Consider the following 25,376-nt stretch of genomic DNA (forward strand, 5'->3'; position numbering starts at 1 on the left):
CCGTGTCTGCCCGCCGGGCGGTGCAGGGCCGCACTCCCAGCTCCCGCGGCCCCATGAAGTCTCTAAAGAAGGAATCCCGCCTCCGACTACCTGCTAGCAGATTCGTGGAGGCTGCAGAGTCCATCAAAGGTTGGCGCCGGCTGCCTTGGGCGCTCAGGAGAACCTACAGGGGCAGGGGTTCTTGGGATGACGTTCAGGACCCGAGGCTAGGAGGATTACCCAGGATGGGTAATGGGGTAGGGGACACAGGAACCTTAGGGATGATGGACAAGGCCGAGACTCCCGAAAGGAGGGGGCACAGCTGGGCCTTGGGGATGGTAACCTGGAAGTGACGGATTGCCAGGGCCTTGGGGGATCCTGTTGGAGAGCTGGCCCTGAGCAGGAAGCCACGGGAGACCTCTGCCTCTAGCCTGTCTCAGCTGGCACGCAGAGTGGGGATCCTTGGACTGGGTAAGGTGTGGAAGAGCCAGGAGAGCCTAAGGCTAGAGGGACCAGGAAGCGGCCTTGGGAAGAGGAATTCAGGAAAGAATGCCAGAAATACATGGGAGTGGCCAAACCAGCTGCCTTGACCAGGTTCTTTAGGGAGTGTCACCTATGAGTCCTACTGGAAAAACCCAGAAGAAATGCCTTCCTGGGCTATTCCTGTTTCTGGCAACCTTTTCCTACCACGTGCCCTTGGCAGCTGGATGACACTTGTTCAGTTTGTTTAAGGGGGAAGGAGTCCCTAGGCCGGACTGCTTCCCGGCCTCTGCAGCTCCCGTCTGGTTGCGAATGGGAAGCCAGGGGGTGTCCGAGGGCAGACCGACCCTCATGGGCATGCTCCTTTTGCATCCCACCCTCTCTTCAGTCTTTTTTGAAGTCCTGCTTTGTGTGAGTACTCTGTTAGCAGCTAGGATCTCAATGTTAACCACGTGACCCCCAACCCTCAGGAAACTCAGTCTAGTGAGTGCTCAGAGGAGTAACCCTTCAAATGTGGACATCGGAGGAAACTTCAGAAAGTTTGCAGAAAAACAGAATTAAAGTACGAGTTTATTTTGGTGCGAAATATTTGAAATCCACGCACAGTTTTTTCATCATACACGTTGTCTATGAACTTTCTGAAGACTCCGTGTATAACTAGTGTAGTATAAGCACCTGATCAGGCCACGTGACCCAGGCCTTGGAGAATAGTGTTAGGTGGGAAATCTTCTAAGAAGGTCACATCTATGACAGACCCCACCTGCTTTCCCCCACCCCACAGAAAAAGAGGAGGAATTTGCTTTTCCAGGTCTTGGGAGTTGCATGAGTTTATGGAGTGTGAATGTGGGAGCCAGTGGGGGCTGCACCAGTGGGCAGAGGCTGGATCATGAAAGGGCTTGACAGGCTAGGTCAGAAAGTCTGAGTGTCTCCACTGTTCCTGGGGAGACCTAGCTCAGGTCCCCATGGAGGCTCAGTGTGAGGAGCTCAGTATGAGGGGACAAAACTGGAGCCGCTAGGGTCCCCTGGGAGGCGAGCTTCATCTCTTTCCAGTACACCTTTCATTCGTACTCTTTATAGTATAAAAGTTCAATGCTATTTCATGGCATACTTTCATTTTTTAAGAAATATTTATTTTTATTTATTATTATTTTATTTAACTTTATTTATTTTAATTGTACCAGAGAGGGACAGAGTGAGAGAGACAGAAAATGAGAAAGCAGGCTGCCAAGTCCGGGACTCGAACCGTGGTCAACCATGTCAGAGTCCAGTGCCCCTAGCCATCATGCCATCTGCTTGCCCCTTATTATTATTATTATTTTAAAATTTGATCAGAGAGAGAGAAGAGGAAGAAAGTAAGAAAGCAAGCCACCAGTTCCTGGTCTTGAACTGCAGTCGGCCATGTGAGAGTCCAGCACCTTAGTCATTACAACACCTGCTGGCCCCCTCATGACATACTTGCCAATAGTTAAGAGAGAGAAGCTGGTTCCCTTTCCCAAAGGCAGTAAAGGGCTTTCCCAGCTACTGCCTCCTGCTCACCTAGTTTCTGAGAGATACCAGATTGAACTTGTGCTGTAAACAAATCCAGGAAAGGTCTTTCTCTGCATATTTATTTTTAATGAGGCAAAAATTGAGTTCGTTAAATATCCCTGGAGTTAAGATCGTGCACCAGAGTGAGAGGGAAAAAAACAGTGTTTAGCATGAAAAATAACCTTTCTTTTCCTTAAATGTCCTAGGGAAGCCACTAATGTAGTAAAACAACAATCCCTGCTCGGCCCACCCTGCCTTCCAACACAGTGCAGCTAATCAACACACCGAGTCTGGTCACTGCCTTCCAACACAGGGCCGCTAATCCACACACTGAGTCTGGTCATCGTGTGCTGTTTCTCAAGGGTCTCTGAGTCACAGCAAAAGGCCAAGCACATGCAGTAACTGCAAAGCTGTTTAGGGACCTGTGAGCCCAGATCCCCCTTCACAACCAATGAAAGTCTATCTTGAGAGGGGACAGTCCTCTTGGTCCTTTCAGGGCAACTCTGAGAGGGTAAAGGCTTTCATAAACACTAAGGAAGACTAACATTTACATAAAAACAAGATGCAGAATGGGAGGCCATAGCTCCCTCCATAGCTCCACCTCTCCTCTCAGCTCACGTCAGCCCACCTGGGTACCTGATTCCAGCAGGCTTCCTTCCAGTGCCACTGGGCTGCCCTTCAAGGGGGCACTCTCCTTGACCCCCTCAGCTATGAGGATCGAGGGAGAAACACCAGCTTGGGCTCATGAGGCGCCCCACTCAGCTTGGGTTTCCAGGAAGGAGAAGAGGAAGAACAGGAAGGAGATAGCCCTACACGTTCAGTAGTCAGACACTCTCAGGACCCTCTTGCAGGTCCTGAGACAACCCCCCATTTGCGGGCTCATTTCTCCTTCCTGGTCTCCCCATCTTGCGTCTGCCTCCCCAGTCCCTCTGGCTCCCCCTCAATGCGTGATGAATCTTTCTACTCTCAACAACTCACTCTTCTGGACCCAAGAAGATGTCTGAGCCATACTTCACAAAGCCACCTGCCCTGGTTTCCCTGTCATCCCCAACATTGACTGCCACCTCCCAGCAAGCCTCGTGTGTCACCATGCCACACACAGGCCGTGCTCAGCTCTGCCTCCGGTTCTGCTCGGCTGTGACCTCACCTGGAGCAGCTCTGTCTGCTGCTCCACCTGTGCAAAGCCTTCCTCTCCTCCAGGGCCTGCGTAGCCTGGGAAGCTGCCACTACAGCTGCTCCTTAGAGCCTCACTGTGTGGCCCGTGCTGACCCGTCCCTTCTTTGCTGTGTAACCACACCTCTTGCCTCTGCCACTACCCTAGGCATTTAACATTGTGGATTGGGCGTGTCAGGGTCGCACATTTTCCAGTTCCTCAAGAGGAGGAGCCATACCTTAACCTTTATGCCATCCTCCGTAGTTTATAGCGTGTAGAAGCTGCTTGGTAAATATTGTTCTGGATGGATGTAACTTTCAGACATAGATATTACATTAATGAATATTTCATTAACTAACTCACGCCATCTTCTGATTGTATCTAGCAAGAGGACATTTATTGTCCTGGACCAGCCTAGGGTGTGGTGGTTAAGGTAACTGGATCCCCCATGGCTGACTGCACAGTTCAAGTCCTAGACCTGGTGGCCTGAAAATCACACCTGGCATCTGTGTGTATGTGCCCAATATTCTGAAACGAAAGAGAAATGGAGAAGAAGGGATTGCAGCGTGACCATTCCCCATGGACAGGTGCACACATTCTCTGGGGAAAAAAAAAATAAAAAAAAAAGAATATTTATTGATTTATTGTACTATTTTCTTAGTGGACCAGTCAATGGCCTAGTGATTAAAGGGGCCAGATCTCACATGGCCATCCATCCAACACAGTTCAAGTCCTGGACCTGGTGGCTTGAGAAACATGCCATGTGAATGTGCGTGTGTGCCCAAAAATCCTGAAAGGAGGGAAAGATGGAGAAGGGATTGCAGTGTGACCGTTCTCCATGGGGGTGCTTTCTCCTCTCCTTTCTGTGTCTCTCTCTGGCCAGCTCATGTGCCTTCTGGCAAATAAAAAAGAAAGAAAGGAAAGAAGGGACCAGCAGGTGGTGTAGGGGTTAAAGTGCTGGACTCCACATGGCCAACTGTGGTTTGAGTCCCAGATCCAGTGGCTTGAAAAACACGCCAGGTGCATGTGTGTGCATGCCCCAAATCCTAAGGGAATGGAGGAGAAGAGATTGCAGTGTGGCCATCCCCCCCTGGGGGATAATTTCTCACTTCCCCTCTCACTGTCTCTCTGTCTCTCTGTGGTGAGTATACATGTCCTATGGCAAAAAGCTTAAAAGAAAGAAAGAAGAAATGATAGCTTTCTCAGAAAAACTGCAGCGAGTTTCATTTACTGCTTCAATTTCAACCAAAACGTGAAACATTAGCTTCTCAATCTCTGCAAGCAATAAGAGCTTAAGCCTCCAGAACTCTTCAACAGTACTGAGGGTTTATGTTTACATGTGGTAATTATACACCCACCAGTAAAAAACACATCTGGAGATGTGTGATCCCTTGGGAAGATGTAGCCTCAGCTAAGGAGATGGATAGAAGCAAATGTTCTGGAAAATAGACATGCTACCAAAACATTTATCACAGCAGACTTCTAACTGGTACTAGTTCTCTCAGGGGCGGCCGCCGGCCTTGGAGAGTACGGACAGAAGAGAGTGAGGAAGGAGGAGCCGTGCCCCAAGGGTAATGAATATTTCATTAACTAACTCACGCCATCTTCTGATTGTATCTAGCAAGAGGACATTTATTGTCCTGGACCAGCCTAGGGTGTGGTGGTTAAGGTAACTGGATCCCCCATGGCTGACTGCACAGTTCAAGTCCTAGACCTGGTGGCCTGAAAATCACACCTGGCATCTGTGTGTATGTGCCCAATATTCTGAAACGAAAGAGAAATGGAGAAGAAGGGATTGCAGCGTGACCATTCCCCATGGACAGGTGCACACATTCTCTGGGGAAAAAAAAAATAAAAAAAAAAGAATATTTATTGATTTATTGTACTATTTTCTTAGTGGACCAGTCAATGGCCTAGTGATTAAAGGGGCCAGATCTCACATGGCCATCCATCCAACACAGTTCAAGTCCTGGACCTGGTGGCTTGAGAAACATGCCATGTGAATGTGCGTGTGTGCCCAAAAATCCTGAAAGGAGGGAAAGATGGAGAAGGGATTGCAGTGTGACCGTTCTCCATGGGGGTGCTTTCTCCTCTCCTTTCTGTGTCTCTCTCTGGCCAGCTCATGTGCCTTCTGGCAAATAAAAAAGAAAGAAAGGAAAGAAGGGACCAGCAGGTGGTGTAGGGGTTAAAGTGCTGGTCTCCACATGGCCAACTGTGGTTTGAGTCCCAGATCCAGTGGCTTGAAAAACACGCCAGGTGCATGTGTGTGCATGCCCCCAATCCTAAGGGACTGGAGGAGAAGAGATTGCAGTGTGGCCATCCCCCCCTGGGGGATAATTTCTCACTTCCCCTCTCACTGTCTCTCTGTCTCTCTGTGGTGAGTATACATGTCCTATGGCAAAAAGCTTAAAAGAAAGAAAGAAGAAATGATAGCTTTCTCAGAAAAACTGCAGCGAGTTTCATTTACTGCTTCAATTTCAACCAAAACGTGAAACATTAGCTTCTCAATCTCTGCAAGCAATAAGAGCTTAAGCCTCCAGAACTCTTCAACAGTACTGAGGGTTTATGTTTACATGTGGTAATTATACACCCACCAGTAAAAAACACATCTGGAGATGTGTGATCCCTTGGGAAGATGTAGCCTCAGCTAAGGAGATGGATAGAAGCAAATGTTCTGGAAAATAGACATGCTACCAAAACATTTATCACAGCAGACTTCTAACTGGTACTAGTTCTCTCAGGGGCGGCCGCCGGCCTTGGAGAGTACGGACAGAAGAGAGTGAGGAAGTAGGAGCCGTGCCCCAAGGCTGATCTGGCCCTGTGGCCGAGTGGTTAAGAAGCGGATCTCACATGGCCAACCATGCTGTGTGAGTCCTGGCCTTGGCAGCTTGTAAAACACACCGGGTACCATGTGTGTGCTGCCCCAAATCCCGACAGGGTAGAGAAGGTGTTACAGTGTGACCATGCCCCTGCGGCTGCGTTCTCCCTCTCCCTCCCCTCTCTCTATGTCTCTCTTTTGTGAGTGCAGGCACCCTCTAGAAAATTAAGGGAAAAAAATTTAAAAACAAAGTTGCATCTCCTCATGGGGCAGCTGCTCATCCTGCCTTACGTGTTCCTGTGTGCAGAACCCTGTGTTTAACAGACAGGTGCTCCGACCTTCTGCCGACCCCACTGGCCCGTGGCGGACAGACCGAATTTAGACTTACATTTTGGAATGAGTCTGGCTTTTGTTTTTTGTTTCGTTTGCCACAAACTATATGAACATTTCCTTTAAAAGAGAGTTTGATGGGCCAGCCAGCAATGTGGTCATCTCCACCCCTGTGTTTCTCTCTGGCAAGTGTATGTGCCTTATGGGAAATTAAAAAAAAAAAAAAAATCGAGGACCGGCCAGGTAACGTGGTGGTTAAGATGACTGAATCCCACATGGCTAACCCTATGGTTTGAATCCTGACCCAGCAACTTGAAAAACACCAGGTGTGCATGCGTGCCCAAAATCCTGGGAGGAGGATGGAAAAGAAGGGACTGTGGCATGGCCATCCTTCCTGGGGATGCGTTCTCACTCGCCGCAAACCCCTCCCCCCATCTCTCTCTAGCAAGCATATGTGCCCTGTAGAAAATCTGAAAGAAAAAAAATAATAAAGGTTTGATTTTGTTAGCCAAAACACCTGCCCTGGTATTTTGGTGACATTGCCTCTTAAAGATCGGGATACTTGGGAGAACCGGATTTTGTCCTACCTGCCCTGAGGGCAGTACTTGGGAGCTCTTTCGATTGTTTTGTACAAGGCCTTACCTCTAACCATGCTGCACTGGAGGGAAAAAGGAAGGAAAACAGCCAGAGAAGCACAGCCAGAGAAACGCTGTGCATCTGAAGCTGTTAGCCACCCTCCGTCCGTGGAAGGAAGGCCGAGTGTGTGTCCTCATGGGACAGTCCTGCTCTTGGGCCACATGACTTGTCAGGGCCATGCTCTGGTGGCCACATGAGAGAAACAGGCTTGGCTCTCTCCGCTTTTCCCCAGCCCCACCAGCCTCTGTCACCATCGTTTCTTTATTACTGCAGAGGGCTCCTAAATAGTCTCGTTCAGTCTTGCACCCCGAGCTAGCCCTTGCCGTGCCATTGCCTGTGGGGCAATGACTGAAGTCCTCTCCACGGCTCACCAAGCTCTTCATGCCATGGTTCCAACCTCCCTCTCTGGGCCGTGCCTCTTGCTGCCACCTCACTGCACTCCAGCTATTTGGAAACGAGCTTTGAGTTCCAGGGCTGTGCTCCATTCTCTCCCACCTCCAGGCCTCTTGGTGATGTTCCCTTTGGAATGGCTGTTTCCCCGGTGTCCTTCCCTTCTTCACTTCTCTGCTTCCTTCAGCTCTCAGTTTAAATATGACCCCCTTAGGAGGCCCTCCCTGACCACCCCACAGAATGGGCTGGGCCCCCTGGATGCTCCCATAGTAACCCTAACTGCCAGACCGTCAAACCAACAGACTTGTCTCCCACTGGGGGAGGTTTTTGCCATAGGGCACGTGTGCTTGCCAGAAAGACACAGAGAGATAGAGAGAAAGAAAGTGAGAAATTGGCCCCCAGGAGGGATGGTCACGCCACAATCCCTTCTCCTCCATTCTCCTCTCGGGATCTTGAGCAGGCACACACACGCACCCGGTGTGAGTTTAAGCCACTGGGTCTGGGACTCAAACCTCGGTCGACTACATGGGAGTTCAGCGACATAGCCATTACACCAACTGCTGGTCCTGAGTTCAAGTACTTAAAATGTTCTGTTTCTCTTCAGAAAGGAAGCGGGCAAAAATAGCGGAACAGATCACACCTCCCATCCAGGAGGAGCCTGAGCCTGTCAGCAATGTCCTACAAGGAGAGGACATTCTTGCCTTGGCCATTAAGAAGGAAGACTTGAGGAAGGTAAGGGTGACGCCCAGGGTTTCCTGACCACGGGGGCTATTCCCTGCCAGCCAGCGTGGTCTAGAACACTAGCCATCTCTCCACTGACTTCCTGCATAGGCAGCATCTAATCCCATGGAAATATTCATAGAGCCTAAATCCTTTTCACGTTAGCAATTTACTATGTCTTTTGTGTTAACATTTCTGAAATTCCTAAGGAATGATATGGGGGCCAGCAGGTGTCATAGTGGTCAAGGCACTGAACTCCCACATGGTTGACCACAGTTCGAGTCCTGGACCTGATGGCTTGAAACTCACACCAGGCACATATGCATGCATGCCCACAATCCCAAAAGGAGACTGGAAGAGACAGGATTGTGGTATGGCCGAGGACCGGCCAGGTAACGTGGTGGTTAAGATGACTGAATCCCACATGGCTAACCCTATGGTTTGAATCCTGACCCAGCAACTTGAAAAACACCAGGTGTGCATGCGTGCCCAAAATCCTGGGAGGAGGATGGAAAAGAAGGGACTGTGGCATGGCCATCCTTCCTGGGGATGCGTTCTCACTCGCCGCAAACCCCTCCCCCCATCTCTCTCTAGCAAGCATATGTGCCCTGTAGAAAATCTGAAAGAAAAAAAATAATAAAGGTTTGATTTTGTTAGCCAAAACACCTGCCCTGGTATTTTGGTGACATTGCCTCTTAAAGATCGGGATACTTGGGAGAACCGGATTTTGTCCTACCTGCCCTGAGGGCAGTACTTGGGAGCTCTTTCGATTGTTTTGTACAAGGCCTTACCTCTAACCATGCTGCACTGGAGGGAAAAAGGAAGGAAAACAGCCAGAGAAGCACAGCCAGAGAAACGCTGTGCATCTGAAGCTGTTAGCCACCCTCCGTCCGTGGAAGGAAGGCCGAGTGTGTGTCCTCATGGGACAGTCCTGCTCTTGGGCCACATGACTTGTCAGGGCCATGCTCTGGTGGCCACATGAGAGAAACAGGCTTGGCTCTCTCCGCTTTTCCCCAGCCCCACCAGCCTCTGTCACCATCGTTTCTTTATTACTGCAGAGGGCTCCTAAATAGTCTCGTTCAGTCTTGCACCCCGAGCTAGCCCTTGCCGTGCCATTGCCTGTGGGGCAATGACTGAAGTCCTCTCCACGGCTCACCAAGCTCTTCATGCCATGGTTCCAACCTCCCTCTCTGGGCCGTGCCTCTTGCTGCCACCTCACTGCACTCCAGCTATTTGGAAACGAGCTTTGAGTTCCAGGGCTGTGCTCCATTCTCTCCCACCTCCAGGCCTCTTGGTGATGTTCCCTTTGGAATGGCTGTTTCCCCGGTGTCCTTCCCTTCTTCACTTCTCTGCTTCCTTCAGCTCTCAGTTTAAATATGACCCCCTTAGGAGGCCCTCCCTGACCACCCCACAGAATGGGCTGGGCCCCCTGGATGCTCCCATAGTAACCCTAACTGCCAGACCGTCAAACCAACAGACTTGTCTCCCACTGGGGGAGGTTTTTGCCATAGGGCACGTGTGCTTGCCAGAAAGACACAGAGAGATAGAGAGAAAGAAAGAGAATGGTGATGCTGCAATCCCTTTCTCCTCCATTCTCCTCTTGGGATCTTGAGCATGCACACACACGCACCCGGTGTGAGTTTAAGCCACTGGGTCTGGGACTCAAACCTCGGTCGACTACATGGGAGTTCAGCGACATAGCCATTACACCAACTGCTGGTCCTGAGTTCAAGTACTTAAAATGTTCTGTTTCTCTTCAGAAAGGAAGCGGGCAAAAATAGCGGAACAGATCACACCTCCCATCCAGGAGGAGCCTGAGCCTGTCAGCAATGTCCTACAAGGAGAGGACATTCTTGCCTTGGCCATTAAGAAGGAAGACTTGAGGAAGGTAAGGGTGACGCCCAGGGTTTCCTGACCACGGGGGCTATTCCCTGCCAGCCAGCGTGGTCTAGAACACTAGCCATCTCTCCACTGACTTCCTGCATAGGCAGCATCTAATCCCATGGAAATATTCATAGAGCCTAAATCCTTTTCACGTTAGCAATTTACTATGTCTTTTGTGTTAACATTTCTGAAATTCCTAAGGAATGATATGGGGGCCAGCAGGTGTCATAGTGGTCAAGGCACTGAACTCCCACATGGTTGACCACAGTTCGAGTCCTGGACCTGATGGCTTGAAACTCACACCAGGCACATATGCATGCATGCCCACAATCCCAAAAGGAGACTGGAAGAGACAGGATTGTGGTATGGCCATCCCCCCAGGGGATGATTTCTCGCTTTCTCTCTTTCTGTCTCTCTCTGGCCAGTACACACACCTTATAGCAAAAATCTCCCAATCGATAAATAAAATAAGGAATGACAGGAAAAATGAGGTACCAAGGCAACCTGCTTCCATAGAGGCAGGACCTGTGATCCCCATTATGGAGAAGGGAGCATGAGGCCAAACAGCAAAGTCACAGATACAGACAAAGCTGCTGACCCTAACCCGGTGCTTTCTGTACTTACTTCATTGCCTGAGGTTGTGTGTGCTCGCCAGAGAGAGACAAAGAGACAGAGAGGCAGGGGGAGAAAGCACCCCTCCAAGTGGGGTGCGGTCATGCATCAATTCCTTCTCCTCCGTTTCTCCATCCTGTCAGGATTTGGGGTACACATACATACACACCTAGGCTGCTGAGGCCAAGATTGGAACCACTGTGGACTGTGTGGGATCCAGCTCCCTTAACCATTAGGTTACGGGGCCAGCCCCTGAGCCTGTGCTTTATCTGGAAGAGTCAACTGCTTCTCACCTGAACTGTCTGGAGGCATGAGATGTTATTTTTTCCCCTCCAGGACTATCCTCAGTCTCGCAGCTGTTACCCAGGTGTTTCCTCCACAGAACATATGGACCGAGCCAGAGCGACAATTTGTCAGCCTTCAGGAATTCCACCAAGAACTGGGACGGAGGAGACAGGTGCTGCTGTTTCTCCTCCCGGCCTCGGGTGAAGTCCTCCCCGTTGTGTTTCCTTTCAGCAACACCTTCCTCGCCTTACTGACAAGAAAGAAAAACCTGCCATTACCCAGAAATTTATCATCCGCAAATTCAAGCCCAAGGATCCTAGGAAGAAGGTCTGCCACTTGGTAGCACACCCTGCTAATCCAGATGCAGCCACAAAGCCCCTGGACTACTCTGGTATGTTCTGTCTCGGCCCTGGCCGTGCCCATGATGGTCTTTGAATCCTTGGGTCAGCTTGAAAGAAAGTAGGGTCTCCATCAGAGAGAGACCCCCTGAAACAGTTGACATCAGCTGCCTACAACTTGTTTTTTTCCTTCCCTCTTTTTCCCGCCCAAAGTTTATATGTTTTTTGAGAGAGAGAAAGAGACGTGGATCCCCAAGAGGGTCTTGCTGTACTGCAGCCCTCCCCCCAGCCTTCCAGCCAGCCAGGGCACTCCCACAGGTACACTCAAGAGGCTCAGGTTGCCCTGGGATTCAAACCCAGGCCCTCCCACGTGGTTCCAGCATCACACCCCACTACCTGTGCCACTGTGGCTGGGCCTCCTCTTCCTTCTTTTCCCCTCCCTAGGCCCAGGTGACAGCTTCGGTGACAGTGACCAGATCCTAGCCCACCACATTTTGGGGAGCCTCCAGGACTTTAAGAGAATTGCGGTTGCTCGGGGCAACATCCAGGTTGGTTTGCACAGAGCTGCAGGGATTAGAGAGGGCACCAGAGTCGCCTCAGTCTCCCACCTGGCAGAGTTGCACAGGACCGGGGTTAGAGAGAGCAGTCCAGTCTCTGGGCCTGGAGTCTGAGATAACGAATAATCCTCCCCCAGAAGTAGTTGGGGACATGAGCTGCAGGTCACAGAAGCCAGTCCAAGCTGGTGTCAGCTGAAGTTGAAGGTTTACTCTAAGGATATAGAGGTTACCTCGTGGAAGCCAAAGACAGCAGCATTGCTAGGTCCAGGTAGACTGAACCCAGAAAGGCCTCAGGACCAGGGCCCAGGCTCCTCATGGCCCTGCTGCTCTGTGCGCTGGCTTCAATGGCCTGCTGTCCTCAGTCCACACAGCTGAGGAAGGCGGCATCCCGCTGCTCCCTGGGCCACCTTCCCATCATACTGTGCTCTGTCCAGGCAAAGACTCTGCTTGGCCAGGTGCTAAGGGGCCTGGGGTCACGTAAAAACGGCTCAGTCACCCTGGGTGAAGGTGTCAAGTAGCATCCAACGTGAGGACAGATGCGCTAAACGATAACCATAATTTTAGAACAGAATTCTCCTTTCTGGGGAAAAGTGGGCTGGCAGCTGCTTGCAGGGCCTCCTGAATCTGTAACTCGTTTTCTGTCACTCACCACCCCGGGGTCCCAAAAGGAGGGACTCTCATCAGAGTAGGTTCTAGGCCTCTGCCAGTCTCTGCTCAGTGTGGAGCTTGTCGCCACGTCATCCTTTCCAGCTGGCTGAGCTGATTCGCACCCCACCCTCTCTGATGACCCTCATCTCTGCTAAAGAGGAGTCCAAGCCAAGAGCCCCAAAGGAAGAGAAGAGACCGCCCTGGGCCCCACCACTGCAGCATAACTTTCTGAAGAACTGGCAGCGGAACATGGCCCTGCGGAAGCAGCAGCAGGAAGCCCTCAGCGGTGAGGGAGGGGCCGGGCTCCTGCCTGGCCTCCATCTGGCACTGAGGCTGGCTCTGCTCTGCCTTTTCCTCTCCCTCCACCTGCCCAGAGCAGGGCTCGCGCTCACTGCATTGTGCCGTTCACTCCCACGAGCTGCTCCTGCTAGCTCTTGGCCTTGGTGGGTCCTGAAGGCAGCTGAGGGACAGGGCCATCAGTCCTGACTTGCCGGCCCCCCCACCCCAGAACACCTGAAGAAGCCGGTGGGCGAGCTGCTGATGCACAGCGGGGAGACCTACAGACGGATCCAGGAGGAGCGAGAGCTCCTCAGCCGAGCCCTTTCCACACAGCCGGACAACAAAGTGAGAGCCATCCCCAGAGCCCGTGGGGTGGGGCCTCTGCACATGGGATGGCTCATCTCAGGTTAGGGGAGAAATAAACCTGTCCTTTGCAAAGCATTGGGAAGCCCTCGAGACTGTCGCAAAATCATATTATTGGCCTGTTATTGGGTGTTTGCGGACTGGTCAGTTAAGTCATTCAGCCACTAGTCGTTAGCTGCGGGAGATATCAGACTCTGAGTTACTAGAACAGTCGTACTGCTCGTGTCCTCAGAGCTTCGGCTCCAGCTTTCAGGTGACCCGAGGCCCCACGTCCTGATATGTCACTCCAATCCAGCACCAACCCACGTCTTTCTGGGGGCAGGTGAAGGCAACTACAGGCATCCTGAAACGAGACAGTGGGTGCTTCTCTTCCACTGTCTGGGCCCAGAAGGAGCGTCTGTACCCCGTGCTGCTCTTGTCATCCCAGGTCCCCATGAGCATGTGGCTCAGGTCTCCAGGGGACCTGACTCAGTTGTCCTTCCTTGCCAGGGCTCTCAGGAGAACTGCGGGTTCTGGAGTCAACTGGAATGCCTGGGAGATGAGATGATGGGGCTGGTCATGACCAAGACCAAAACCCAGCGTGGCCTCGTGGAGCCGGTCACGCACGTCAGGAAGCCCCACTTCATCCGGGTGGAGACTGGTGAGGACCAGGGCTGAGCATGGTGGTGAGCCACACGGCTCTGCTCCGAGTCAGACCCGAGCCCAGGTCCTGGGTCAGCAAGATGTTAGGCAAGTCCCAGAACCCTCCTGAGGTCCAGTCCCTTTTCGGTGAGACTGAGAGAAACAGTGGGAAAGGCAGGGCAGGAGCTGGCCACCAGCCGCACTGTCCAGTGGGGCAGCCTGGGGCCACGTGCAGCTGTGGAGCATCTGGAGTGTGGCTGGCCTGCACCAAACGGGCCGCAGTGTGAACTGCACACTGGGTTGTGGAGATAGTACAAAACACATATTTTATTATTAATTTTCGTATTGAGCGCATGTTGAAACGATAATATTTGTGATATATTGGGTTAAATCAACTAGAGTACTAAGATGAATCCCAACCAAGGGCCCACCAGGTGGCATGGTGGTTAAGGGTGCTGTATTCCCACATGGCTGGCTGCAGTTCAAGTCCTGGACCCAGCAGCTTGTTTTCTCGCTTTCCCTTTTGCTCTGTCTCTGTCTCTTCCTGGTCAAGTTAAACAAAAAGTAGTAACAACAAATGGAATTAAATAAATAAATAATTACATTTAAAAAATGAATCCTACCAGTTTCTTTATACATTTTGTTTTTAATTTGTCAGAGGGTGTCTGTACTCCCGAGAGAGAGAGAGAGAGAGAGAGAGAGAGAGAGAGAGAGAGAAATGGATAGAGGGCAAGTGAGAAAGCATCCCCATGGGGAATGGTCAGGCCACAATCCCTTCCCCTCCACTTCTCCTTCCTACAGGGTTTTGGGCATGCATGCATACTCACCCAGCATGTTTGTCAAGCTGCCAGGTCCAGGACTTGAACTGCACAGTCAATGTAATCCAGCAGCCTTAACCAGACCACAGGTTGGTATGGTTGTTACCTTTTTTTTTTCATTTTAAATAATTATTTTATTTAATGTTATTCATCATTTTTTAAAAAGAATTATTTTACCTAACTTTATTTATTTATTTTAGTTTGATGAGAGAGAGAGAAAATGAGAAAGCAAGCTGCCAGGTCAGCTGACTCAAATCACAGTCAGCCATATGGGAATCCAGCATCTTAGCCACCCTGCCACCTGCTGCCCCTCTTTCTACCTTTTACAACATGGCACCTAGCACATTCTCAATGGCATGTGCTTTGTATGTGTGGATTGCATTAGACTTCTTCCAGAGAGCACTGCTTTAAAGCCTACCGGACTGCTGGGCTTGGGTCCCAGCAGGACCAGGTCTGTGCATCCCAGCCAGTTCTTTCACCCCTCTTGCCCTTGGTTTCCCCATCTGTCAACTACTGAAATGAACCACAGCATATTAATTAAGTCCACGGACCAGGAGGTGGTGCAGTGGTAACATAGCTGGACCCACATGGGAAAGGCCCTGTGTTGGACCAGGCTGACTGGGCTGGGGTGGGGGGGGGTTTGTGGTGTGATGACCTTGTTGAGATGTCTTTCTCTCTGAAGAAATGAATAAACTTAAAGCAATTTATATATATATATATATATATATAGCAATTTATATTTATATATATAAAAAGAGTTTCTGGCCCATCGTTAAGTACTAAATAAGAGGTAGCTGTGGGACCAGCAGATGGAAGTGTGTGTGCGTGACCAAGATCCTGAGAGGAGAAGGGAAAAGAAGGGATTGTGGTGTGGCCATCCCCCGCCCCCCAAGGGGTGATTTCTCACTTTCTGTCTCTCTGTCTGTCTTTCTGGCAAGTGCACACACCCTATAGCAAAAACCTCTCCAAAAAAAAAAAGAGGTAGCTGCTGTTGTTTGTATTAATATTAGCATCCCCAGATTTGACTATTTGGAAGCTAATTCTGCAGGAGTCCTGCGTAGGCTGCTGAGGAAGTACACAACAGGAGGACACTGGAGTCCACCTGCCATGGGGAAGCTGTATTTCTCTTCCTTCCCAGAAATGGTGTCGGAATGAGCCCTTGAGAAGTGAGGCAGTGGGGCCTGGGCACAGCAGCAGCTGTGCTGAGAGTGGATCCTGCTCTAGGATTACCAGCGCAGAAGGATGCTTGGTACCGCTACACCTGGGACCGGAGTCTGTTTCTGATCTACCGACGCAAGGAGCTGCAGAGCATCATGGCCGAGCTGGATTTTAGCCAGCAGGTTGGTGCTGCCTCCATGACCTGGTCTGGAGCCCCTGCAGGTGGTGCCTGCCTTCAAGCAGCTAATCTTGCCACTCTTGGTCTCTCTGAGGATATCGATGGCCTGGAGGTGGTGGGCAGAGGGCGACCCTTCGCGGCTGTTACAGTGCAAGACTGCATGGTGTCTGAAAAGAGTCCGGAAAGCTCCTCTGAAGACTCATCATTCTCGTGAGTCGCACCTGCACCCTAGGGAAGGAGGTTGAAGCGTGTGGCTTCTCCCACACGCACAAGTATTAGAGGGCAGGCTCGAATCAGGGTGCCTCCCCCAGCCCCTCTGCAGGGGCTGCCATCCCAGCACCTGTGCTAACTTCTCTGTGGCCATTCTCTCCTTCCTGACAAGCACTAACTCCTCCGGGGATCTGCCAGACATTCCTTTGCTGGGCAGATGGGCCTCTAGTCTTCCCCACTGCTGTGTGCAGTGAAGGGCCTGGAAGGAGATCTAGAGGAGCCCCTGTTTTCTTTTCTTTTCTTTTCTTTTCTTTTCTTTTCTTTTCTTTTCTTTTCTTTTCTTTTCTTTTCTTTTCTTTTCTTTTCTTTTCTTTTCTTTTCTTTTCTTTTCTTTTCTTTTCTTTTCTTTTCTTTTCTTTTCTTTTCTTTTCTTTTCTTTTCTTTTCTTTTCTTTTCTTTTCTTTTCTTTTCTTTTCTTTTCTTTTTTTTTCTTTTCTTTTCTTTTTTCTTTTCTTTTCTTTTCTTTTCTTTCTTTCTTTTTTATTCTTTTTTTTTTTTTTTCCAAGGGAGAGATTTATTTTTGCTATAGGATGCATGTGCTCACTGGAGAGACAGAGAAAAGTGAGAACTCACCCCTCAGGGGAATGGCCACACCACAATCCTTTCTCCATTCTCCTCCTGGGATTTTGAGCATGCACATACACGTGCCCAGCATGAGTTTCAAGCTGCTGGGTCCAGGACTTGGACTGCGGTCGGCCATGTGGGAATCCAGCACCTTAACCACTCTGCCACCTTTAGAGCCCCTGCCTAGAGGAATGGATCTGCAGGATGCTGCACCAGAGTGGAACAGCAGGGCAGAGCTGGTCAGGTCTACACTTCCTGGCAACCATCTCCATGGGTTCCGTGTGGCTGACTGTGACAGCCCCAGGGAACAAGTCATTGATTTTTCTTCCAGAAACCTATTGGCCAGTTGCCCTGAAGTGATCCCAATGCCTGTTCTTGGCCCTTCCCTGCTGTTCTGTGGGAAGCCAGCTTGCTGGATCAGAGGCAGCAACCCGCAGGACAAGGTAAAACTGCCTTCCTTCACCCCTCCTCACCTGCTGGAAGGGCCACCCTCAGTGCAACCCCAGAGTGACCACGGCAGTCACAAGGAGCCTGCACGGTCCCCTATTTGCATTTTAATCTGGTCATACGTTCAGCATGGCTGAAAATGGTTACAGCAGCACTAATTTGGGCAAGAATAAAATCACAAGACTGAAAAGAGAGTGACACAAGGCACCCCGTTTGTACTTAGCCCCTCCCTAAGCATGTAAATAAGGAAACCCTCTCAAATAGGGATGACTTCACGAAGGTTCAAGAATATTCCTCAGGCTCAGCTGCGGTGGCATGCACTGCTAAGATACCGCGCTCCCAGGCTGAGTCCACAGAGGAGGCCTGGATCAATTCCTGGCCCAAACTAAAGGCCAGGAGTGGTGGCATTAATGTCTATAATCCCATTGGCTCAGGAGGCTGACGCAGGACTGCAAGCTTGAGCTGGCTTGGACAACACAGCGAGGCCATGCTAAGGAGCGGAAATACTCTTTGGGTATAAACCCGTTTGTTACTATGGATCGTACCTGGTGACCCGAGACAGCTGCTACTGGGGCATGATGCCACTGTGAGAGTGCCTGAGCTCTGGAGGCCTGGACGTGGAATTTCAGTGCCAAATCCAGAAAAGTCCCAGGCGAACTGGGGTGAGATGGGCACCCAAGGCCGGGGCCTCCAGCAAAGACACTTCTCCTGCCTCTTCCTTCCCCAGAAGCAGGTCGGAATTGCTGTCCGCTTGACCTTTGAAACCCTGGAAGGGGAGATAACACCTTCAGAACTGACCGTGGTCAACAATGGCACAGTGGCCATCTGGTACGACTGGCGACGGCAGCCCCAGTCGGACTGTTTTGAAGACCTGAAAAGGACCAGGCTGCAGCGGTTTTACTTTAACAACCGGGAAGGTACCTGGGAGAGGCTGCCCTGCCCCACAGCTCCTGGCTGGGGCTGTCTCTGCCCTCTGGGTCTGTGAGCCACCCAAAGTCCGGTTAATGCCCAGATCCTGTATGCGTGAGCTCTGTCCCCACCTTGTTCCTGCCGAGTCTTCTGTGAGGCGTGTGATCTGACTGTTCCTGTCTGTTGAGAGAACATGGAACTTGAGAACACAGGGAGATGAGCCACTCTCAGGTAGAAATATTCTAGGGCCCCGGTTTCCCAGATGCCGTGGCTTGGGGCTGGAGTGAATAACTCCCTGTTTGCTTAGAACCTTAGTTTAAACCCCACGTCCCAGGAAACCTCTCAGTCCTGGGCAAACCAGCTGTTTGGTCCCCTGACCTGGGACTCAGATACACGCATATGCAGAGTTGAGGACTCGGTTAACTTGATACGTACAGACTTGGGGTGCAGCTAAGCTCTTTCTTGTTGAAAACCTCTGTCTCTGTCTCTCTCAGGTGTGATTCTGCCTGGAGAAACTAAAAACTTTACCTTCTTCTTCAAGTCTTTGGATCCTGGGATCTTCCGGGAATCTTGGGAGTTTGGAACCCATCCTACCTTGCTGGGAGGTGCTGTCCTGCAGGTCAACCTCCACGCGGTCTCTCTGACCCAGGATATTTTTAGAGATGAGAGGAAGTTACTGGAGGTAAGGGACCAGGGCCTTGGACCCTCTGGGCACCAGATTGGTTAGCCTAGGGTCCTTCCTGGCAGGACCTGCAGAGATCTTTTTCCTCCCAGCCTAAGTGACTTCTGCACTAACAGGTAACTTACTCTTGCTCAACCAACACTTCCTGAAGCTGTGTGATGTAACAGGGGGGTGGGCAGGCTAGGGGCAGAGCAGCCTGTAGCCCACCCATGCATAGCCCCCACCCCGAAGTTAGAAAGTAATGCAACTGAGCCTTAAGACGCAGAGGAGGAGTCCACATGGAACGCTGAGCCGTCACACCAGTGTTTCGTTCAGTGCTGCCTGGTCCTGTACAGTGGAACGGCGTTTAGCTGACAAGACTAAAACCAGAAAGGGCCACTTAGGGCAGTGAGGGGCGTGAGTCTGCCCACCATCCCACTCAGTAAGGCGGCAGGCTGGAGTGAATGTGAGGAGAGAGAACTGGGAATCCATCGTCCCCAGTCAGTTTCACAGTGTGGCCATCTTGGGCCAGGCTTCACGGGATTCTGGAAATGCTGTGCTTTTTAAATTCATTCTGGCTTTTTTATTCATTCATTCGCAAACCAGCTTCTTCAGCTGGTGCTCAGCCAGTGGTCAACAAAGTGGACAAATGTCATGTTTGCTTTACTCACTGACCATCAGTCTCACACCACATGCCCTTTGTAGGGTGTCTGTGACACTGACCATGTGGCCACGCCAGAGGAGAGTTCACTGCCATGCTCAGCAGCACCCAGCCCGTGCGCCCTGCCCCGTCTTCCTGTCTGAGGGTGTGCTAACCGGGGGACCTCCGGGTCCCACGCGGGAACAGTGCTCCTCTGGGACTGGGTCCCTGTCTGGATCCTTCTCAAACTCTTTTAGGAACAAGGATGTTTGGGGAGACCCAGAGGGTTTTTAGTACTTTTGTTTAACTTAATTTAATTTTTTTAAGACAGAGTCTTACCGTGTCATGATCCTCCTGCCTCAGCCTCCCAGCTGGGCCTCCAGGTGCACCGCCACATCTGGCTCTGAGCCTTAGAGGCTTTTGAGTCTTGGAATAGCTGTGTGGGAGCCAGCCGGTGGTGTGATGAGTAAGGTGGCTGGACCCACACGGTCAAGTGCATGGACCTGGTGACCTGAAAAAACATATTAGGCATGTGTGTATGTGTGTGTGTGCGCACTCCAAGTCCCGGAAGGAGAAATGAAGAAGGGGTTGCAGCGTGACCACCCCTCACGGGCGGGGGAGCTTTCTCACTTTCTCTTTCCCCCTCTGGCACTCTGCAGTGAGTATGTGTGTCCTCTAACTAAATTGGAAAAAAAAGAATAGGTGTGTGCGAGATGATGCATGGGCATGGTCAGGAACTTGGATACCCTAGGAGGGCACAGAGCCCCTAGGGCACTGACTCCCCTTGAGGGTGCACAGGTTTGCAGTCTGGACTGCCATCCATGCCACCCTCCCGTTCCCAGAGCAAGCTGGCTGCCCACGAGGCGGTCACCATCGTGCAGAGCGTGCTGCAGGAGCTGCTGAGGGGCATCCTGACCCCAGAGCGCACCCCGTCCCCTCTGGATGCCTACCTCACCGAGGAGGACTTGTTCTACCACAGGAATCCTCAGGTACAGGGCCAGCACTGGCCCCCGCCCTGGCATGCATGCCCTGGCTGGTGGTCATAGCAAACCCTTCTGTGCCAGGAGCTGTTCGGAGAGTCTTCCATGAGTAACTTTCCTCACAGTGGTTCTCTGAGATAGGTGCTGTGTTTGTCCTTGTTTTCCGTGGAGGAAACTGAGACCCAGGGAGCTTAAGAATTGCCCAAGGGGGACCAGCAGTTAGCGTAATGGCTATGTCACTGGACTCGCATGTAGTCAACCGTGGTTCGCGTCCCGGACCTGGTGGCTTAAAACTCACGCCAGGTGCGTGTGCGTGCATGCCCAAGATCCCAAGAGAATGGAGGAGAAGGGATTGTGGTGTGGTCATCCCTCCTGGGGGGGTGATTTCTCACTTTCTGCCTCTCTGTCTCCCTCTGTCTGTCTGGCAAGCGCACACGCCCTATAGCAAAAATCTCTCCAAAAAAAAAAAAAAAGAATTGCCCAAGGGATCAGCTGATAGCATAATGGTTACGTCCCTGAACTCCCACGTAGTCAACTGCAGTTCAAGTCCTGGACCTAGCGGCTTAAAACTCACACCGGGTGCATGTGCATACGTGCCCAAGATCCAGAGAGGAAAATGGAGAAGGAATTGCAGCATGGCCCTCCCCCCAGGGGTTGATTTCTTGCTTTCTGTCTCTCTGTCTCTCCAGCCAGCACAGGTGCCCTATAGCAAAATTCTCTTTCTAGGCGTCAGCAGGTGGTGTGGTGGTTAAAAGCGCTGGACTCCCACATGGCCAGCTGCAATTTGAGTCTTGGACCTGGCGGGTTTGTTTCTTTCTTTCTCTCTTGACTTCTCACTCTCTTCCCTCACTCTCTCTCTCTAGCAAGCCACATGTGCCTTGTAGCAAATTTATAAAATGGTTTTAACATAATACATAAAAAGTATTTAAATCGGGGCCAGCAGGTGGCCTGGTAGTTAAAGGTGCTGGGCTCCCACATGACTGACCACGGTTCAAGTTCTGGACCTGGTGGCTTGCTTTCTCACTTCTCTCTCTCTCTCTCTCTGTCTGTCTTCCTCTGTCAAATTAAAAATAAATGAATGGATGAATAAAATTTAATGAATAATTTTTTAAAAATCTCTTTAAAAAAACAAAGAGAATTGCCCAAGATGCCTTAGCTAGTAAGTGGATGCTCGGCAAGAACAGAGCTTCACAGGCACCTTCATTCAAACACAATTTTACTTGGAAGCCCCCCCCCCAAAAAAAAAACGTTTTAAATTGGGGATTCTCAGGTCAAAGAGGAAGCGAGTAGCTCGTTTGGTCACAGCCATACCTTCCACCATCCTCCCTGTCTCCCCACCAGTGCTGCCTAGGGGTCCAAGCCAGCTGGTATGGGCTCTGGGTGCCAGGTGCTCCGCGGTCTGGCTCCCCTCACACGACCCCCCCACCCCACCTCTGCTGCAGTTGCATTACCAGCACCAGGTGGTGCAGAGCCTGCACCAGCTATGGCGCCAGTGCCTGACCCTGCTGCCTAAGGCCGAGGTGACCAGGCTGGGCGAGGAGCACCTCAGCGTGGGGGCCCAGGCGGCCAGTGCAAAGAGGGCCTCGACCAACACCAAGCACAGCAAGACCCAGGCCGTGGAGCCTCAACGCCCCTGGGAGAATGAGGCCCTCAAGGCTGGAGCAAGGCCTAAGAGTCCCCAGCGGAAGAGCATCATAGAAGAGATCCTGGTGGAGGAGAGCCCCGACGTGGAGAATGCCAAGAGCCCCTTGGTGCCGGACAGCCTTCCCCCACCTGAGTGGAACCTCTGCTTGGAGGACTTCAGGAAGGTGCTTCCAAGACCCCGGAAGGATGGGCTGGTGGAAAAGAGCCCTGGCACAACCAGCTGCCAGTGCTCTAGTCCTGAACCAACCAGAGGGGCCGGGGGGCAGCAGGAGCAGAGAAACGACCTCCTGAGGGCGTAGAGAAAATGGTCTTTAGGTCATCTCTTTGTGGTGCCCAGGCTGCTAGGGTACGGGTCGGGGGCTCCCTCCCTGAGCTGACAAACTTTGGAGTAGGGGCCCATGGGTACGGTTCTCTGAGGGAGGTCCCAGCTCCCACAGAAGGCACCCCGTCAAACTCCCTGTGGATGCACCCCTTTCTAGTTCTTAGCTCTGTCACATATCTGCATGTCACCATGCCTGTCACTGGAGGACATGGGGACCCTTGGAGACCCCCCCTCCAAGGGCAGAACAGTTGCCCATGGTGCCTGTGACCCACCAGACAGTGATGGCCCTCCCTGAGGAGAACCAGCGAGAGGACGCCCTCATCAAGCTCAACAAAGCAGCCCTGGATCTGTGCCAGAAGCAGAAGCCATTGCAGGGCGACCTTCTGCACCAGACGTGGTAGGACCCCCAGCAGGACACCTCCTACCCTCTTCCCTTGGCGACTTCTGGCCTGGAGTCCTGGGCAGGGGCCAAGCCACTCCCTGTGGAGCTCAGGTTGCTAAAAGACTCTTAGAGCAAGGCCAGTAGATGGTGTAGAGATTCCATCGCTAGACTCCCACATGGCTGACCGCGGTTCGAGTCCAGGACCCCGTGGCTTGAAATCACACAGGTTCCATGTGTGTACATGCCCAAAATCCTCAGAGGAGGATGGAGGAGAAGGGATTGTGGTGTGGCCCACCCCCTGGGAGGTAATTTCTCAATTTCCTTCTCACTGTCTCTGTCTCTCTTTCTCTAGCAAGAGCACATGCCCTAGGGAAAAACAAAAACAGAAACAAAAACACCTCTATAAACTTTTTTTAAAAAGACACTGGTTGCACCGAGCATGGCCTGCACTCCAGCCTGTGGGGTCAGCCCCTGCTGGCTGCTCCCTGGGGAGCAATCACAGCCAGGGGTCTACCTTGCCTGCCTTCTTCCTCCTCTTTCCTTGTTCCTTCTCAGTGAGCAAAGGAATGAAGAAAAGGAGGAGCCAGAGGGCAGTGAGAAGAGGAGCTGGTTTCATTAAAAGCTTCACTTCTCTGTGGTCAGCCTTCCCACTTCCTATTTAGAAATTGCTAGGATAGGGGCCGGCAGGTGGTGTGGTGGTTAAAGGAGCTGGATTCCCACATGGCCGACTGCGGTTCGAGTCCCAGACCTGGCAGCTTGCTTTCTCACTTTCTCTCTCTGTCTCTCTCTGGTCAAGTTGAAGTAAACAAACAAACAAATTTATTTACTTATTTATTTAAATAAAATAATTATTTTAAGAAAAAAAAGAAATTGCTTGTATAGGCTTGGGGGGCCTTTTGCAAGTCCCCTCAGAACACAGCCCAAGGAACCTAACACAGGAAATCTTGGGCAAGGTTCAGCCCCACCAGTGGGGCTAGGCCCAAGGCTAGCCATGGCTTCAAGCTGGAATTTAGACATTGAAGTAGGCTTGAACTTATGGCAGCCTAGCCTTAGTCCTGGGCCCCTTTTCCTTGGTTACCACCTGAGGGTGGCAACTCCCATGTGAGCACTCACTGGTGAGAACGTAGGGTGCTCTGGAGTCATGGTGTTTCCATGGCAGTTCCTGGCACCAGGGACTTTGAAGGGAAGGACCCTCTGCAGGTTCAAGGGCAAATGAGGAGTGCCGGCCTTTCTCCGTCTGTCCTGTCCTGCAGTTTGCAGCTGTGGCGAGACATGATTGACAGCCTGGTGAGCCATTCCCTGTGGCTGAGGGCTCTGCTGGGCCTACCGGAGAAGGAGACCATCTATTTGGATGTGCCAGAAGAGCAAGGTTGGACCCGTGCAGCCATGCCTCTGCTCACCCCTCACCCCTCTGCCCTGATGGCCATTTATGTCCTGTGGTGGACGCCCTGCTAGGCTGGGCCACCTTCTGCCTGCTGCCAGGATGTGGGGCCCCGATGCCACCTGAGCAATTGCCTTCATTTAGTCCCCTTGCGTGGCTGGTAGAACCCTGGAGAAGTTAGTCTGTGGCCATTCCTGGGGGGGTGGTGCACCTGGGATGTAGAACCAGGTCTCAGAACCCCTACCCCACAGTCCTGATCCACGGGGTGACATGTCTAAGTGAGGGGCTCAAGGAAAGGCCTGTCCTCCTCAGGGCTGTCCTCTGCTCCCAGCCGTGCGGATTGTCCCAAAGCAGCTCGGGGCACTGATAGGGAGCAAGGCCTGTCACTTGCCTGTGGCATCGGCTGGGCCCCCGGGTTCCATTGTCTTCCACACACTTCCCGTAGATCACAAGTCAATTCCCATCGTGGAAGTGAAGGCAACCCCTGGGAAAGTCGGGAAGGAGGAGCGCAGAGCGGCAGGCCAAGATAAGAAGCAACAGGGAGCCAAAGACAAGGAGGACAAGAAAGGAGCCAAGCTGCCGGGCAGAGAGGCAAGCCCTGGTCTGGGCCCTGGCCGCGCTCCCCGGGAGGGCTGGAGAACACCCTGGACCTGCACTGGGAGTTCTGAGGCTGTGCCTGTCTCCGTCTTTCCAGCAGGACCGTGCCAACAGCAAGAAGCACAAGGTGAAGGATGACAAGAAAGTGACGAAATCTTCAAGTCGGGATAGGCTTTCCAACGAGGATCCTATGCCCGACAACACCGCCCCGTCTCAGGAGCCAATAGACCCCCTGGTCATGGAGAAATACATCCAGAGGCTGCACACGGAGGTAGGCCAGCCCGCCCTTGCCCACGCCGCTGACCCGACAAACACGAAGCGCCTTCTCCATCAGCACTGGAAGCCACGCTGCCTCGGGCATCAGTCATCAATTAGCCCTTTTTTTTTTTTTAAATGGTACGAATAGTTTTACCGTGTTTTTTTTTTTGTTACCTAACATTCATTCCCTGAGCATCATCACAACGTACTAAATGTAATTTCCCATCTAGAATAGACTGCATAGTGACTTAATCAAGCATGTTATCATCAATAATATTCCATTTCTACTTTCACACTTATGTATATATATATATGTTTTCTTTTCTCTTCCTCTCTTTTTTCCCCTATGTTTGTCCCTCTGCCCTTTCCCACTCTCCAGTTGTCTTCCAGAAGAGTTATTGAAAGGAATAGAGCGATGCAGAAGGTCGCTGTGGGCACTGTTTGGGAACCAGACCCCAGGGGAACGGAGAGGAAGGAAGTCCTTCTTTTCCAGCGCGTCCACCTCTCTGTTAGCTGCACCCCGGCAGACATGTTCCTTGGGAGAACA

The 25,376-nt window shown here is 51.6% G+C and overlaps 1 protein-coding gene across 1 annotated transcript; it reads left to right on the top strand.

The window, feature by feature from the left end:
• Nucleotides 1-28: 28 nt before the first annotated feature.
• On the top strand, nt 29-24,934 carry MYCBPAP (MYCBP associated protein; the record flags this gene model as incomplete). Its single annotated transcript, XM_006166207.3, has 18 exons — nt 29-129; nt 7,918-8,045; nt 11,046-11,205; nt 11,597-11,700; nt 12,460-12,643; nt 12,866-12,981; nt 13,489-13,639; nt 15,663-15,778; nt 15,869-15,984; nt 16,940-17,051; nt 17,783-17,972; nt 18,459-18,646; nt 20,108-20,254; nt 21,688-22,053; nt 22,487-22,608; nt 23,847-23,962; nt 24,420-24,565; nt 24,669-24,934. Coding segments are annotated over exons 1-18 (2,804 nt in total), but the record flags the coding sequence as incomplete, so codon positions are not given.
• Nucleotides 24,935-25,376: the final 442 nt, after the last annotated feature.

This window comes from Tupaia chinensis, unplaced genomic scaffold (assembly GCF_000334495.1).
Source record: "Tupaia chinensis unplaced genomic scaffold, TupChi_1.0 Scaffold144171_2, whole genome shotgun sequence".
Lineage (NCBI taxonomy): Eukaryota > Metazoa > Chordata > Mammalia > Scandentia > Tupaiidae > Tupaia > Tupaia belangeri.